Source organism: Dermochelys coriacea, chromosome 1 (genome assembly GCF_009764565.3).
Source record: "Dermochelys coriacea isolate rDerCor1 chromosome 1, rDerCor1.pri.v4, whole genome shotgun sequence".
Classification (NCBI taxonomy): Eukaryota; Metazoa; Chordata; order Testudines; family Dermochelyidae; genus Dermochelys; species Dermochelys coriacea.
In genome coordinates, this window is record NC_050068.2 from 297157486 (window position 1) to 297173346 (window position 15861).

The window sequence follows — 15861 nt, forward strand, 5'->3', positions numbered from 1 at the left end:
GCACACACACATATACCACCTGGCCATGAGGCAGATAATCATACATGGTGCACTCTGTGCAATAAACTGGGTAGTCCCCATCTTGCTGCTGTTCTTCTGCATGCATTTTTTTACTCTTGTGACTTTTTTTTATGTAGCTTAAGTTATGGGTGTGTTGGTAAATGTATTTTTTTCCTGTCCATTATTTTTCTTGGGGACTTGGTGCCTTTCTACTTGTTATGATCCCTCAACCTCCCCTGCTGCAGCTGAATTCTTACTGTAGCCAAACTCTCCTTATCGCGGAAGCTCACTCCGCCACCATGCTCTCTCCCTCTGTTGTGGGCTTTTTTCTGCTCAAGAAGAATGTTATTATATGACTACATCATCTCCCCCCCAATACAGAACAGAAATATTTATTGAGCACGCTGCCTTTTCTGCATTATTATTGATAATTCTACTATTTCTATCTAGGAATGGACCAATGCCATTGTTAGGATTTTCCCTCTTAATATACTAAACTCCCTTTATTGTCCTTAACTCTGTTGGCCATGGATTTCTTTTTGTTTCCTTTTGCTTTCCTTATCAATTTTCTACCATTCCTAGTTTGTGATTCATATTCATTATGATCAACTTTCCCTTCCTTTCATTTGTTATCCATATTTTAATTTTTGTATAGCTACCTACACTTCCCCTCTAAACCAGGTCATTTTTTTTAACCAATACAGGCTTTTTGGGCTTCATGATTTGGCCCTAGATCCCCAAGCTACAATTTTTCAAAGAGGCTGAGATATAAACATTGTCTGTTTTCCGTCTATTCCACTGTACTACTTTGGAGCTTATTCTGTTTCCTGAAGAAATAAATTTCATCTATTGAAAACAAATGACTAAATGTGACAGTATTCTTACAGAGCTCTGATATCTCTCAGACATTGTATCTTATTGCTGTCAGTTAAAAAGTGTCATAATTTGTAAGAAGTATAGGAATGTATACCCTGAGTTTTGTAAAGTGCACAGCAAGGCCTCTACTCTGTGTAACTCCACAGACATACTAAAAATATTCCACAATCTTTCAAAATTCCACAGAGTCCAGTAAGCGCTCACAACGTACTCTGGAGGGATCCAACACTTCTGGATAGATGGTATTTAATCATCTAGCTGTCATTGGCTTCGAACCATTAGGAAACTTCCTTCAAACACTTGATATCAAAAATTGTATTGCATAGAGTAAGTAATGCACACTCTGAAATCTAACTTGTCCAAATGGAGTACTTTGGGGTTTGTGGTCTAGACTCTTTAATCCGCATCCACAAGAATCAACTCAGATCCGATCCGACCTGCAATCCAAACTCCATCTTTTATCTATATCCGCATGTGCACCGCACCCACAGCAGCACAGTGCCTCTCAGGAGGAGCATCTGTGCGCATGCATGTGTACTGTATATAGGGTCTCAAGGGCAGGGAAGAAGCTGTATGTAGCTCATAGCTTATGAAACTGCTTCCTCACCTTCCCGCTCCCCCATATACAGAGAAAGGGGATGAGATAGATCCAGGCAGGCAGCAAAATCCCGCATGCTCCTATTGCAGCAGTTTAAGCAACCAAGCTATTTAGGAAACCTCTTCCGACTTCATTATTGCCATATCAAGTCAGTTGGAGAGGGAGGCAGCTGCTTCCGCAAGGTAAGTAAGTATGGGGCCAGGAGGTGAAGGAACATAGGATCTGGAAGGCGGGGAAGCAATCTCATAGACTATAAGGTGCAGACAGCTGCTTCCCCACCTTTGAGATCCTATATTTAGAGCCCTGTGCAAATACAAAATTTGTTTATGCATACAATCTGTAAAATGGTCTGCAGATGTTGTGACAAAGCTCTGTCTTTGCCTCTGTGGGTCCCGCATTTCCTGGCAGATTTTGCTAGCCTCAGAGGCTCACTGTGACCCTCCACATAACCTTTCTTTCTCTAGAGACAAGGGTCACAGTCTACTGAGCCATTTTCATCATAAGCCAGCGAGGGAGGTGAGGAGAAGTTATCCTTCCTTGCACAATCTCTGTTGTCTCCCAGTCTCAGTGATTAATCAGGGGGCAAAGGTGGAGGGGGAGCCCGGGCCCACCCTCTACTCTGGGCTCCAGCCCAGGGACCCTAATAGTATCAGCTATGGTAGCTGACCTTTTAGAAACATGACATGTACAATTCCCTGGGCTACTTCCCCCACAGCAGCCCTCACTTCCTCAAGCTCCACTTCACCTTACCTCAGGGCCTCCTTCCTTGTGCCTGATATGATGTGTACTACTCAGCCTCTCCAACCGCACAACTTCCCACAGCTCCTGACATGCACACCCACCTGACTAACTGGGAGGCTTTTAACTAGTTTCAGCCAGCCCCTGATTGGCTTCAGGTGTCCCAATCAACCTAGCCTTCTCCCTGCCTTCTGGAAAGTTCTTAATTGGCCCCAGGTGTCTTAATTGACCTGGAGCAGCTGCCATTTCACTTATCCTGGTACCAGGGATTTGTTTAGCCTGGAGTGAATATATCTATCTCCCACTACTCTTCCATAGCCATCTGGCCTTGCCCCATCACAATATCCACATCAGCGGATGCGGATATAAAGCTGATATCCATGGATTTGCAGGGCTCTGTACGTGTTGATTGTGGCATCACATGTAGCAGGAAAGATACAACCAAACAAATCACAAACATGGACAACTTAATTAACTTCAGTGTAGGGAAAAGATTACAAAACTGGGGCTAAATTCTGACTTGGTTTAAGCACACATTAAAGTCAGTGGACTTGCACCTGCTTCCACCATGCCTGAAGTTGGACTTTAGTTTTATCATGAAAAAATGTGCATCTGTAATACTGACAGACCTTGGTCATCATCAAGCGGGATTGAACCTGGGACCTCTGGAGCTAAATGCATGAGCAGGGATCAGCAACCTCTGGCACATGGCCCACCAGGGTAACCCCCTGCCGGGCTGGGCCAGTTTGTTTACCTGCTGCGTCTGGAGCGGTGAACCGCGGCCAGTGGAAGCTGCGATTGGTCAAACCTGCGGACGCGGCAGGTAAACAAACTGGCCTGGCCTGCCAGGGGGCTTACCCTGGTGGGCCAAATGCCAGAGGTTGCCGATCCCTGCTCTACTGCATGAGCTGAAAGCCCCAGGGCTCTTAGCTAATGTTGTAACAGACGCATTCATCTCTAAGTAGTCTTGGTGCCACTAAAGGGGACAGAACACCACTCCCAGGAGGTGTGTGGGTTACACATTCTCTTTCTTTTAAAAAAAGTCATCTCCCTCCTGCCTTTAACATCCACATTCTCATGGCCTTAACTTCCCCTCCTTTCTCTTCTGGGTGCTGTGTAATCTCACATCTGCCTGCTCCACTCTACAAAGATTGCTTTCATTAAGCACACTCATGAGTTGCCTATAGCCAGATCCAAGGAGCTCTTCCCCAACGTTATCATTCTTGATCTATCTGCTGCCTTCGACAGTCAACACCCCCTACCAATCTTCCTTGACTTTCTCCTCTCTGTGAGGTTTCAGTCTAACTCAGGATCTGCTTTCATGGCTTCATTTACTGTGTCTACATTCATGACTCTCAAATCTACATTTCAACAAATGGCATCTGAGATCTCTGGCTTCTCCTCCTGGATGCGGGGAGGGAAGACATGGCTATAGCTTCCTGACACTGCCTGGTCCTGAAAAGAAAGTGAAAAGAAATGCATAATACAATCAACATAACTTAATATCTCTCCCTGGGTGACACTTGGCCTCCCATATTCCCACAGCCACCCTTTGTTTATGGTATCACTTGCTATGTTATGTCTAATTTATAATTTTAGCCCTCCAGGGCAGGGTCCTGTCACTTCTTTATTTGTTTCTAAAGTGCTTTGCTCTACAGGGGGCCTGTATAAATATTAAATTCTAATAATATTCAGCAGGCAAACTTGTCCTTTACATTAATGTAATTATTTTTCACAGCATCAAGAATGGCTTTCCAAACTCACTTACTTTTCTCCTGTTGCTAAACTTTGTCACATTGATAGGAGTAATGCTACCATTCAAATGCAGAAAAAACATATTTCTATACACTACTCAGAACACTAAATGAGATTTCATCTGTGCCCTTAATTAATATCATCCTCACATGGAAATTAGAGGATTTAACCCAATACTGGTTTTTGTTTAGTCTGCTATTCTGCTGGAAAAGCTTGTTGCGATCTGTAAAAACCGCCACTGCCCTTAAAGAGAATGTGTGCATACATTTAATTCCAAAATATCCTTGTTTCCCTCTAGTATAATCACAGGGTCCTGATTTTAATATTGATTTTTGCTTGTAATTGAATACTGTGCTGGGTCAGCTTGGTTTTATTCCCATGCAAAGCACTGATACTACAACCACAATGCAAATAAAATGTGTTATCTTAGTTGTGCATTCTGAATAAATATCTTAAATAAGTAAGTAACTCCAGTGTACAAACATCATTCTTTCACATAGCTTGGATAGGTAGCAACCATCACAAATTTATATCTAGATTTGATAGCCAGCACATTGCTTCAGCAGTGAGCTGGTGAATATATTTCAGGCCCCTGGTGAAAGAATGAAGGGGACACTAAGATCTGATGTGCTACATCGTTTGTGCCTGATGACCACAGTCACAGACAGAAATTTGGAGCAAGATGACAACCTTCATGTGGTGCTCCTGTTAAGTGTCAGTGTTTTTTGTGCTTGTTCAAATTCACTAACATACCAATGTCTTCAACTGGCCACTGGACACTGCATTACCAACCTCCAAGTGAAAATAGCAACTATACACACACACACACACATATATATATATGCAATTAGAGCAAGTCTGACTTTAAGGCATAAAAATATGGAATAAGGCATGAGACAGTTCTTTTCAAATAAAAATTCTCTAAACTCAAAACCCCCAAGGTCAAAATATGGTGACTTCATTTTTCAAACTCCAAAGGATGGTTTAATAATGATTTTGGGATTAAGACAGCCCCGTTTCTATATGTGGCACACAATAGTCAGTGCAGGATAGGAGGCTGTCTAGTGCATTTCTATTCATGCTTTCATTACAGTTACACGAAGTAGATCCATTTATTATACACCCTCTTGCATCTTTTAAAAAGACCAAATTAAATGTAAAATGCAGAATGGGAGAGAAGAAAGCATGATAAAGGATAAAGGACTCACTCACCAAGAGAAGTTGGTCCAATAAAAGTTATTACCTCACCCACCTTGTCTCTCTGAAGGGCTCATTAGACGTTTAATCTGAACTTCTTTTCTTAACCTTCTATTCAAACAACAAACAGCACATTGGTTTATTCCTGAACACTTAAAATGAAGCAAAACTGTAGAAGTTTATACCCCTCTGATGTCCCATCACAGTGCTGATAAAATCTAGCTGCCATGACATTGTCACTTCTGTGGTAATTACTCTGGTGATGGATACTTGTCACTATTTACAGGAAAGTTGGTACCTCATCAGAGAGAACTGAACACTTCTCCGATTTGGTTACCTTTGTGAATACATTTCAGTAATTGTGAACAAAGATGCGGTAGCATACCCAAAAAAGAGGAAACCCAACCAGTTATTATGGACCTCTTCATTAAACTTTAACCGAATGATGCAACTCCCAGACAAATAACATTTGTCATTTTGAACACCAAACAGCCTCTTCCACCAAGTCAGCCAAAGTGACCTTTCTTGATAGAGTATCAGAGTTATCTTCAGACACCACTATGACAAAACTCAAGCAAAAGATAGAGATGATGGGTAAGGCATAATGGCACATAAAACAAGTTGTTTGGACTTATATCTACTGCATATACTCCTTTCTTAATTTCCAGATACCAAAGAGCAGCCATTGGAAGGAGTACAACAAATTATCTGCCTAGTTACACTGACTGGTGAAAGATGTTGCAATGCAGCAAATTGTCACTGAACAGAGTAAAAATATTGTTTACATGAAAATGGAAATATTGAATATTGAGAGCAAGTGTTAATTTTCATCACAAAAATGCATCCCTATATTGTGTACATTTCAAATATTGTAAGCCTTTGAACTGACAGGCAGTCTTTTTTCCCTTGCTTTGCTGAGTTTCTCTCATCCTCATAATAGAGGCTTTACATTTACAAAATGACTAGCTCCCCCCCCCCCCCGCGTGAAGTTTTGGCAGAAGATACCTTCCTATTTGGAAATTCACCAAGTTTTTACCTGGCACTCTCAGCAAAACAAATCAGCAATGTTTTCACAATAAAAGGCCAACTGGCTTTTTACAAAGTCCCTGAGCATGTTGATGTAAAATCTCTCAATCGTGATTGCAAACAAAACATTTATTTAACTTTATGAAGTCTCAGTTGAACAGTGTTTGCTCTAGTGGAAATACGGTGACTGGCAGCTTCAGCAGCCTGAATGAAACATTAAGACAATGTACCTGCATGATAACCAGCAGGTCGAACACTAAGATGAAGGAAGCCAGGAAGGCTCTTGAGACCTCATCACTTGGCAGAAATCCACGATTCAACTTGTCCCAGCTGATCCAGTCAGTAGTGATGACAAGCACAACTACAGAGGTCAAAGTAAATAGAACAGTCCTGCAAGGAGAAAAAAATATTTCAGAAACAATACTGTATAATACAATTCTACATTATTTTCTCTCTCCTCTAACAGTTAACTAATACTTTATTGTACTGTGCTACAGACCAAGCGAGCTTGAAGAAAATTATGTGTAAAAGTAGGTAATTTTACTCAAGATATAAAAGGCACTGGACAGCTCTTTAGTGCAAAGAAATGTGCTAGCTGTTTCCAAACAAGCTGAGAAATTAATGCTGAGCTACATCATTTTATATTTCAGTTTCATACTTTTGATATATATTGTAAAGACTAATAAAGACAAATGTAATACAATAAACCAATAATTACATGCAAAAGTACCAAGACTACCATGGTGTCTTTGAAAAATGGAATGCAGACTCACTACCCCTGCATTGTGTTTACGATTACTCCCATCAACTTTCAGCCCGGAGCCAAGGTTCCATTTGGGCATATATATTCTATGTCCAAACCAGAGCTATCATCATTAAGGGAGTGCCTCCAGAAAAAACTAACTACAGTAGAACCTCAGAGTTACGAACACCAGAGTTACGAACACATCAGTCAACCACACACCTCATTTGGAACCAGGCATATGCAATCGGGCAACAGCAGAGACCAAACACACACTCACATAAACAGCAAAAACAGTACAGTACTTTGTTAAATGTAAACTACTAAAAAATAAAGGGAAAGTTTAAAAAAAAAGATTTGACAAGGTAAGGAAACTATTTCTGTGCTTACTTCATTTAAATTAAGATGGTTAAAAGCAACATTTTTCTTCTGCATAGTAAAGTCTCAAAGCTGTATTAAGTCAATGTTCAGTTGTAAACTTTTGAAAAAACAACCATAACCTTTTGTTCAGAGTTATAAACAAGCTCAATTCCCAAGACATTCGTAACTCTGAGGTTCTATTCTAATGGTTTTATCCACTGCTTTGCCTTCCCTGAAGGCATCCTGGTACCTTTATCAAAGAAGAAAGACAGCACTCTGAGACTTTGTAGACTACAAGGCTCTGAACCAAATAACTATATGCAATGGTTACCCTTTACCATTAATCCCAAACTCTTGGATCGAGTACAGTCAGTGTGGGTGTTTATTAAAGTGGACCTCAGAAGAACATATAATCTAGTTCAAATCCAGGCAGGGGACAAGTGGAAGATAGACTTTAGAACAAGGTATAGACACTTCAATTATTTGGTAATGCCCTTTGGACTCACCAGTGCTCCCACCACTTTTGAGCACCTGATCAACAAGATATTTTGGGATATCCTAGACCAATTTGTTGACATATCTAGATGATATCTTACTCTATTCCAGTAGTCAAGCAAGCTACAACCATCATGTCCGTGAAGTTCTCACACAATTGCCCCATCAGGGATTATATGGAAAACTGGAGAAGTGTGTATTTGAGCAATCATCCATCAAATTTTGGGGTTCATCGTGTCAGCAAACAGACTGTGCATGGATTGCAGATATCTGCAATGTACGATTGGTCAGAACCCTGGAGCATCTGAGATTTTGAGAGATTCATTGGGATTGCCAAAGGTCGCTGCCCCTATAACTGCAATCCTCCAAAAACATGCAAGGTTTCACTGGCCCCTGGAGGCCTTTGAACTCCTGAAGATAACTGTCACATCTTCCCCAGATCTGGTCCACCCTGATCCTGACCTACCCTTTGTCCTTGAGTATGACACTTCTAGGTAGTATTGTCCAAGAAACAGGGTCCCAGCATGAAATGCATCCATTTGCATATTTTTCATGACAACTCACCTCAACTGAACATATTTATGAAATAGCAGACTAGGAGTTACTCACCATCAAGCCTGGATTGGAGACTTGGCGACAATACCATGGGGGAGTCAAACACCTCATCATAAACTTCTAACCATAAGAATCTAGAAAAGCTACAATCTGCCAAGGATCTGAATCAGCAGCAGCTGGTCTAGGAGTTTCACTTCCTAAACGTCTGGCCCTAAGCATTCTCCACACACCACCACTGGCCAATTGGAATGGGTCAACCAGGTGCTTAAACAACATCTATGCTGTTTCCTGAACCACTGCCAAAACAACTGGGTTGTGGTATTCCTGATCACTGAATTTGCATATAATGTGGAATACTCTTCTACCTAATCTTTTTCCTCCAGCCATGGTTTTCATTCTTGTTTCCACCCTTCTGTCCTCTTGTCCACAGTGGTTCCTGCTGCCTCTGATCTGGTGCAGACCATTCATTAAACCCAAGACAACCTAAATGAGCATCTGGAAGTGGCCGAAACAGCCTACAAATGCCATGCTGACAAACACCACCAGAAGCCACAACTATAAAGGCAGGCCAGAAAATATGACTGATCACAAAACACCTACATACCAGCTGACCTGCACACAAATTAGGTCATCAATAAGAAGGACCTTTCATTATTACTCATTTGAATTACAACTCCCTCAATCCTTGAAGATCCACCCAGTCTTACATGTCTCCCTCCTGAAGCCTTTCCTTGACAATCCGTTCCCCAGGCAGCTTATGCCATCTCCACCCCCGGTTCAAGTTCAAGACAATGAGGAGTACCTTGTCCATGACATCCTGGACTTCCAAAGTCACAGAGGGACTTGTACTCTGTGACTGATTGGGAGGGCTATGGGCCCAAAAACACTCTTGGGAGCCAACTCATCATGTGCACACCCCTGAAAAAGTATGGGCCTTCCACTGAGCAGCTTGGCCCCAAGGCATCCAGGGATCACCCTTGAAATGGGTGTTTGTGGGAATCAAGTTTCAAATCGAGGCTCGTGGGGCTGCCATGCGGGAGCCTTATCCTCTGTGCCATCAAGCTGCAAGGGCTGACATGGCAACTGCTGCTAATACCCCATCCCAGATGCTATACCCGCTGTCTCAGCAGGGTCAGATGACTTACAGCAGACTAGTGATTGGACATCACTGGGTGTAAAGCTTCCTGTTCCTGTCTCATCCCTTGCCCGAGCAACTAGTCGCTAGGCCTGTTGTTGCCCAGACCTTGAAACCAAGTCCCTGCTTCCTTGCCTGGTTCCTGTTCCTCATCCCTGCTACCACACCTCATCCCTGTTCCTGTTACCACCCCCAGTTGCCAACTCTGGCTTTGACCCTTGGCATGATTTCTGAGTCAGACTCTGGCTTGACCCATGGCATGACCCCGAGCCCGATGCTACTCCTGGCTCCAGTTACCGAACAACCCACATTATAGGCCCTGACACATCCAAAAATAAATATTTGTTTTTGGCTTCAGTGGTGCTTTGGAATTTATTCCAAGGCATTTAAACTCTACTCATTTTCTTCAGCTAGGGAAGAAGGCTAAACAAACTTGAGAATACTTCCAGACATGACCAATACTCACTAGAATAAAAAAACAGCAAACAGATAGACACAGATAGATACATACATTTACACAGATAAATCTTGCTGACATCTGTGCAGGAGGGAAAAGCCATAGACCTTCACACAAGCAGTAGTGTATTCATGTGGGCATCTAGATGGCATCCTGGCATGCAGGTGGGCCTGGGGCAAAATCTGAAAGTGAGCCCCCCCCCAGAACACCAATGGTACAAAAACACTCATGAAAAAAGGATGGAGTGGGCTGTTGAAGAGGTGGCATGCCCCACACTAACCTCGCAGCAGTGGCTCCAGTCCCGCAGGGGCTGAGTTGGGCTCCCCGCTCCAGACGTTGTGACATGGCACATAGGATCGCAGTGCCACTCAGGTTCAGCCTGATGCAATGCCACTCAGTTTGGTGGCTCTCTCAAATGGGGGTCCTGGGGCAAATGGCTCATTCCCTGCCTCCCAGGTGGCCCTGCTGCCATGGCACACACGAGTGGACTATCAGATACATCTTGAAAATATGTTAGAACATGTCATCACCACACAGAACATGGTTGGTCTGGTCTGTGTGCTGCTATTTACAGCAAGCCGTAAATTAGTGCTGCAGCAGCAAATAGACTACTCCTGTAGGAACCCTCCAAGAGTGTTGAACCAGAAGCAAAGCATCACACATTTATTTTTATTTGTATTGTAATCACCTCACATGTAACATATTTAGTTACATGCACTACCATGGGCAGCACCATGTTGTCATTTGGGTGTATCACCAGGATTTGGGCCTTACCAGATTCCAGGGCATGCACATGAAAAAGCTTGCACACAATTTTATGCCTGCCTCACCTGCAGGCACACAAATTCCAATGTGGGTGCCAGTTCCTGATTTGCATATACTCATATCTTGATGCATGCACAAAACAGAGGTTGAACATGAGAACTAGAGTTTTCATGCATGAAATCTGGGTACATGTACTTTTGAAAATCTGGCTCTTTATATGTTTAAACCAGGGTAAACCAGAAGAACTTCAGCTAAGTTAAGGTCTGATAGCAATAAAACAGTCATGCTAGAAAGGGAAAGCTATTTAAAATGGCTAAATTCAACAGAACACAAGTAAGATTCACTTGTCTTTTTTAACATATGAAACTGCAGCAGAGCCAAATATTTAATACAAGTCTTTTTGTAGCTATTTTTTAAAAACAAAATCTGTATGGTTTTGAGTTCACTGAATTTTTGCAAAATTGGAGCATTGTCCCGACACACCAGAAGGAAAGAGAAGACGCCAGGAATGTCATTTAATTAGATCACAGCTTTATTCAGTAGCGTGAGTTATCCAGCAATAAATCATCCAGTGCAGGTCGCTTTTCCTTTGTAACCCATACTACCTGGGGAGGGCTGCCATACTACACACCCACCATTAATCTGGTCTGAACAGCATAACTGGTACCCCACGTCCTCCCCTTAGACAAGAGTTATGGGGACGAGGAAGAGAGTGTTGTCTCTTTGCTGTACCGGATATTAGGAGCCCCAGTCCCATTCCCCAGTTTCTTTAGGAGATTCTGTTCCAAATTGACTTCCAATTCCAGCTTATCAGGGAACTGGGCACCCTATTGACTGATTGCCTGCACTGGATACCTGCCAAGTAGTGAAAACATACAATTTACAACCTATCCTTCCCACCAGGTCTCTAGGCTTCTGGGATGAAGATATATAAACACCCCAGGTAGATATAAATCGCCCAGGCCTCTCTAGCTTGCAATGAGGGGGAAAAAATTCTTCCCAGCCTCCAAAAAACAGCTAACATCTTGTCCACAGAAAAACCTAAAAATCTGGCCCTACTCTAATCACAAATCTTTTGCTGCCAGGTGCAGAATGCACCCTGGGCAGGGGAACGGTTTCTAAGCTCTCCCCTAAGGTGCATAGGAGCCAACTGGCTTACATTGCACCCTTCTGTCCAACCAATCAGCCAAGTAGTATCTCCCTCCTCAAGCCCATGAGCAGGCTGAGTGTCCATGAGGAGGGGAGTTAAAAAAAGAGGGGGGGGAATCCTTAAAGGGCCCAGACTTTTCCTTCCCCTGCTGGCTGAGACAAAGGCTCCCTATATCTGAGGTTGGGGGTGAATGTTACAAAATATTGAAAAAAAAAAGTCTAGTATTTGCCATTATCTAGATGTTTGCAAAAGCCTGAAAAACCCATTTCCACTCACAATTTATACTAGAAAATTAATAATTCTCCCTCACCCTAAAGGTCTAGTAGAGGGAGGCAGTGGTGGGAGCTCGGAAATCCTGAGTTATATTCCCTCCTTTGCCTCTGACTGACTGACAGTAATTTCCACTCACTGTACACAGAACTTTACAGACACAATTAAATTATCACTTTACATCCATCATTTATGCAATGCCTCATATCACCCTGTGAAGTAACTAAATATTATTATCCCCAAGTCACAGTTTGGGGACCAGATTCTTTTCCTGTGGGCCAGCTCTTACACACCAGTTCAAACTGGCTATGTTTAGCCTGCTAAGTGTTTCCTCAATGGAACAGATGTCTCAGCTAGTGGAAAAATCAATTTGCACCTAGGTATTCCACCAACCACCCTCTCCTCTCCATAGACATGTCAGAAGGGTGGGATCGGAACACAGCTGTGTCTGGATAACTCTCAGATGGCACATGGTCCATTGGGGATCACAGCCAGGAGGCACAAGTTAGAGGAACCTGTGGCTGTTCTAATTTATGCTGGGCCCAGACCTGGCAAAGATCCATCCACAGAAACAGGGAACCATAACAAGCTCACTGATGACCCCCCTCTCCTCCACTTGCCTGTGCTAAGTAGATCCCTGAACAGCACAGAATCTGTCCCTGGAAAGCTAAAGATAAATTAAGTAACCTGCCCAAGTCAGCAAAAATCAGTGCCAGAATCCAGATTCTCAGGCCTGTGACAACTCCACTAAGTCACAGCACACCCAAAGCAAGGCACAATCTGTAACTTAGTTTCCCAGTCAGTAACTGGTGAAATTTGAAAATGCAGGTTTGCATACAAGATATATCCAGCCACATGTAGGTGGTAGATATTATTACCTACAATTACCAGCAACTTTGAGCTATTTATTGCAATTCTTATTTAGAATTTTCTTTTAAACCTTTCATGACCCTCTCTCCTCTGCAAAAGCCTTTATGATGTTTCAGCTTTGATGATCAGGAAGTAAGAGTTCTGCTAAGATCAAGTGATAAGATGAAAGTCATACTTTGACTATTTTCCTGCTCAGTTCTTGTCTTTTGTGACAGGCCAAAAAGTGCATTATTTTTCCCTTTCACAAATCTTCCTGTGTTAAAAAAAAATCAGTGTGCTTGGTGAAAAGTAAGTTTTGAAATATATGTGGTATACTATTTTAAGAGCCTTGTATTGCGAGTATATCCAGGCATAATTCCCATTGAACTCAGTTGACTGAGAATTGGCAAAGACAGCTAATGGACGCTGAAGAGCATACAGCTTAATACTTGTAACTTCTTACCCAAAATAAGAACATTAGTTACCCAGAATTAATATTTGGAATGAAATTTCCATAGAAGTCAGTGGGAGTTTTGTTTGAGCAAGGAGTAGAGAATCAGATGTTAACTTACTGATCATTATCATTGCATGAAACATGTGAACTTAGTAATTTATTTAATGTGTACTTATGGAATAGAACAAATAAACTGGCATCCTCTCCAGGCATATTGAAACTGAAACTAATATTAATTAATAATTAATTAGCGTTTGTCAAACACTTTCAGCTCCTGGGATGGAGGTGTTACAGGATATAAAATACCATGCTATTCATTATTTTCAAAATCGTTAGGTATGCACTGAATAGCAATGAGTTAAAGACACATTTCATAAACCTGCCAGGATAGTTAAAAGTACGCTGAAAATAGAGATAGAGCAGGCAAAAACAAATTTGATTTTGCAACTCATGGCATTTAGAAATGCTTTATAAACCTCCAAAAAGAAAGATTGTCAGGCAAATTAAATATTTTCCATCAATTTTAATTTCAGAACTGGCTCAAACGCTGTCCCACAGTGTACAGTAACTATAACAGAGCTGCAGCTGTTCATGTGCAAATGCCAACATTTTTTATTTTTCTTGTTTTAATTAGCAAGGTTTCCAATACTAAATCTGTTTCAAAAAATGAATTTCCTAAAACCATTTAAAAAATGAAATGTAAGATTTTTAGTCAGCCCAGTGGCTTGGTGTCAGCACCACTTGCTGATGTTTCCGACACCCGTTTCAGACAGATCCTCAGCTAGGGCAAAATGTCAAGCTCTACTGAACTCAATGTAGTGATGATAATTTACACCAGCTGTGGATCTTCTTCCTCGTTTCCAGAATGGCCTGAGATCACAGTTACCAACTTTCATGCGGTAAATAAGCACCCCGCCTTTCACAATAAGCCAAAAATCAAGCTAATCCCATTTCAAAACAAGGCTAAAACAAGCCAATCCCTAAGAACCCCAACACTCTATGTGACTAGATCCCCCCGGCGTGCAGTCTGGGACTGTGGTGGGCCTGCTTTGCACCCCTGACTCTCTCCCCGCCTTGCCCCTGCTTGCTGGGAGCCAATCAAAAAAAAAGAAGCAACAAGCTACAAGCCAAAGAAGCAATAAGCTACAAGCCAAAAACTAGCCAACAAGCAATTCACAAGCCAATTAAGACAAAAACAAGCCCAATTTCTGTGTTTTTTCTCGTGGGTTTGGCATGTCTGCCTGAGATCTCTTGCTCTCACAACAGCAGAGCCTGAGAACGCCAGGGGGGATGCATTGGGAGACTTATCTGCACTGGGTTCCTTTGGTTTAACTATGATCACAAAGAGAATAATGCCAGTGCTTGTTCTTACAGTGGGGATGGGTGTATGGGGAAGGCAGGTAGTGATAATGCTGTCAAAAATATATTTCAATTAGTGTCTTAAATTCCAATATTAAAAATAATGTTTGATTTATTTGATATGATTTCACTTTAGTTCTTGACATTACCTACTGCATTTAATGCTGTCACTGCAGAGCACAGTAGGCCTGATTCTGACTTCACTTGCCTGTTTTTACAGTCATGTTGTTCCAATTACTTTAATGGAGGTATTCTTGATTTACACTGGTGTAAGTGAGCTTAGACCCAGATCCACAAGGGCTAATTCACCATTCACTCACTTACAGTTGGTTTGGCGTAGAATGCTGTATGGTAAGAGTGTACAGTAGCGGCACCAGGTAATAAGACATGGCTTATAGGTGTAGGTTAATGGGGATTAGCCCCTATTGCTATTTTGCTCGAATAGTAGTGTTACACAATACATGTACCAGATAGCACTTAGAAATGCACTAATGTGTGTTGCACATTATTGGAAAAACATGACTTCTTGTCCTGTGGAATTGTGATATAGTAAAATATGGATGGTCCCGGTAGTGGAAAATCTTTCACACCAAGTACTTACAGAAGAGAAGCACCAAGATATTAGTATTTAGAAATTTGGTCACCTTTTTTAGTGAACTCAGAGGAGGAAGGCTCCCCAGCCAGCAAGCCAGAATCTTTAGCCAGGTTTATTGAACATTAACCTGATCCTGTAATAAGTAATGTACGATCTAGTATGTTAACATTATTGTAACTTTGCCTTAATGAAAAGTTTTGAAAAAGAAAAGACAAAAGAAATGCACCAATGAATATTTTAGAGCTACTATACACTTACTATATTAAAATACTTTACTTACAAAGATCGCAATTTTAATTACCAAAGTTAAATATCACTTAGCTGAAAATATAATTTTGTTTTAAACTTTCTATACCATGATCCCTTTAGACAGAAACATTACCATTGCAAGATTTCACCCCAATCTCTCTCTCTCTCTCCCATGGTTGAAATTAATTGGTAAATGATCTGCATTAAGAAATTGGCATTTGCCTATATAATTCTGA

General features: G+C 41.7%; 1 protein-coding gene across 1 annotated transcript in view; it reads right to left on the bottom strand.

The window, feature by feature from the left end:
• TMEM117 (transmembrane protein 117) overlaps positions 1 to 15861 on the bottom strand; it is a 339089-nt gene that overhangs the window by 63740 nt on the left and 259488 nt on the right. Inside the window, 1 exon segment of the mRNA XM_038421063.2 lies at positions 6421 to 6580. Within this exon segment, the coding sequence (XP_038276991.1) occupies positions 6421 to 6580 (160 nt within the window).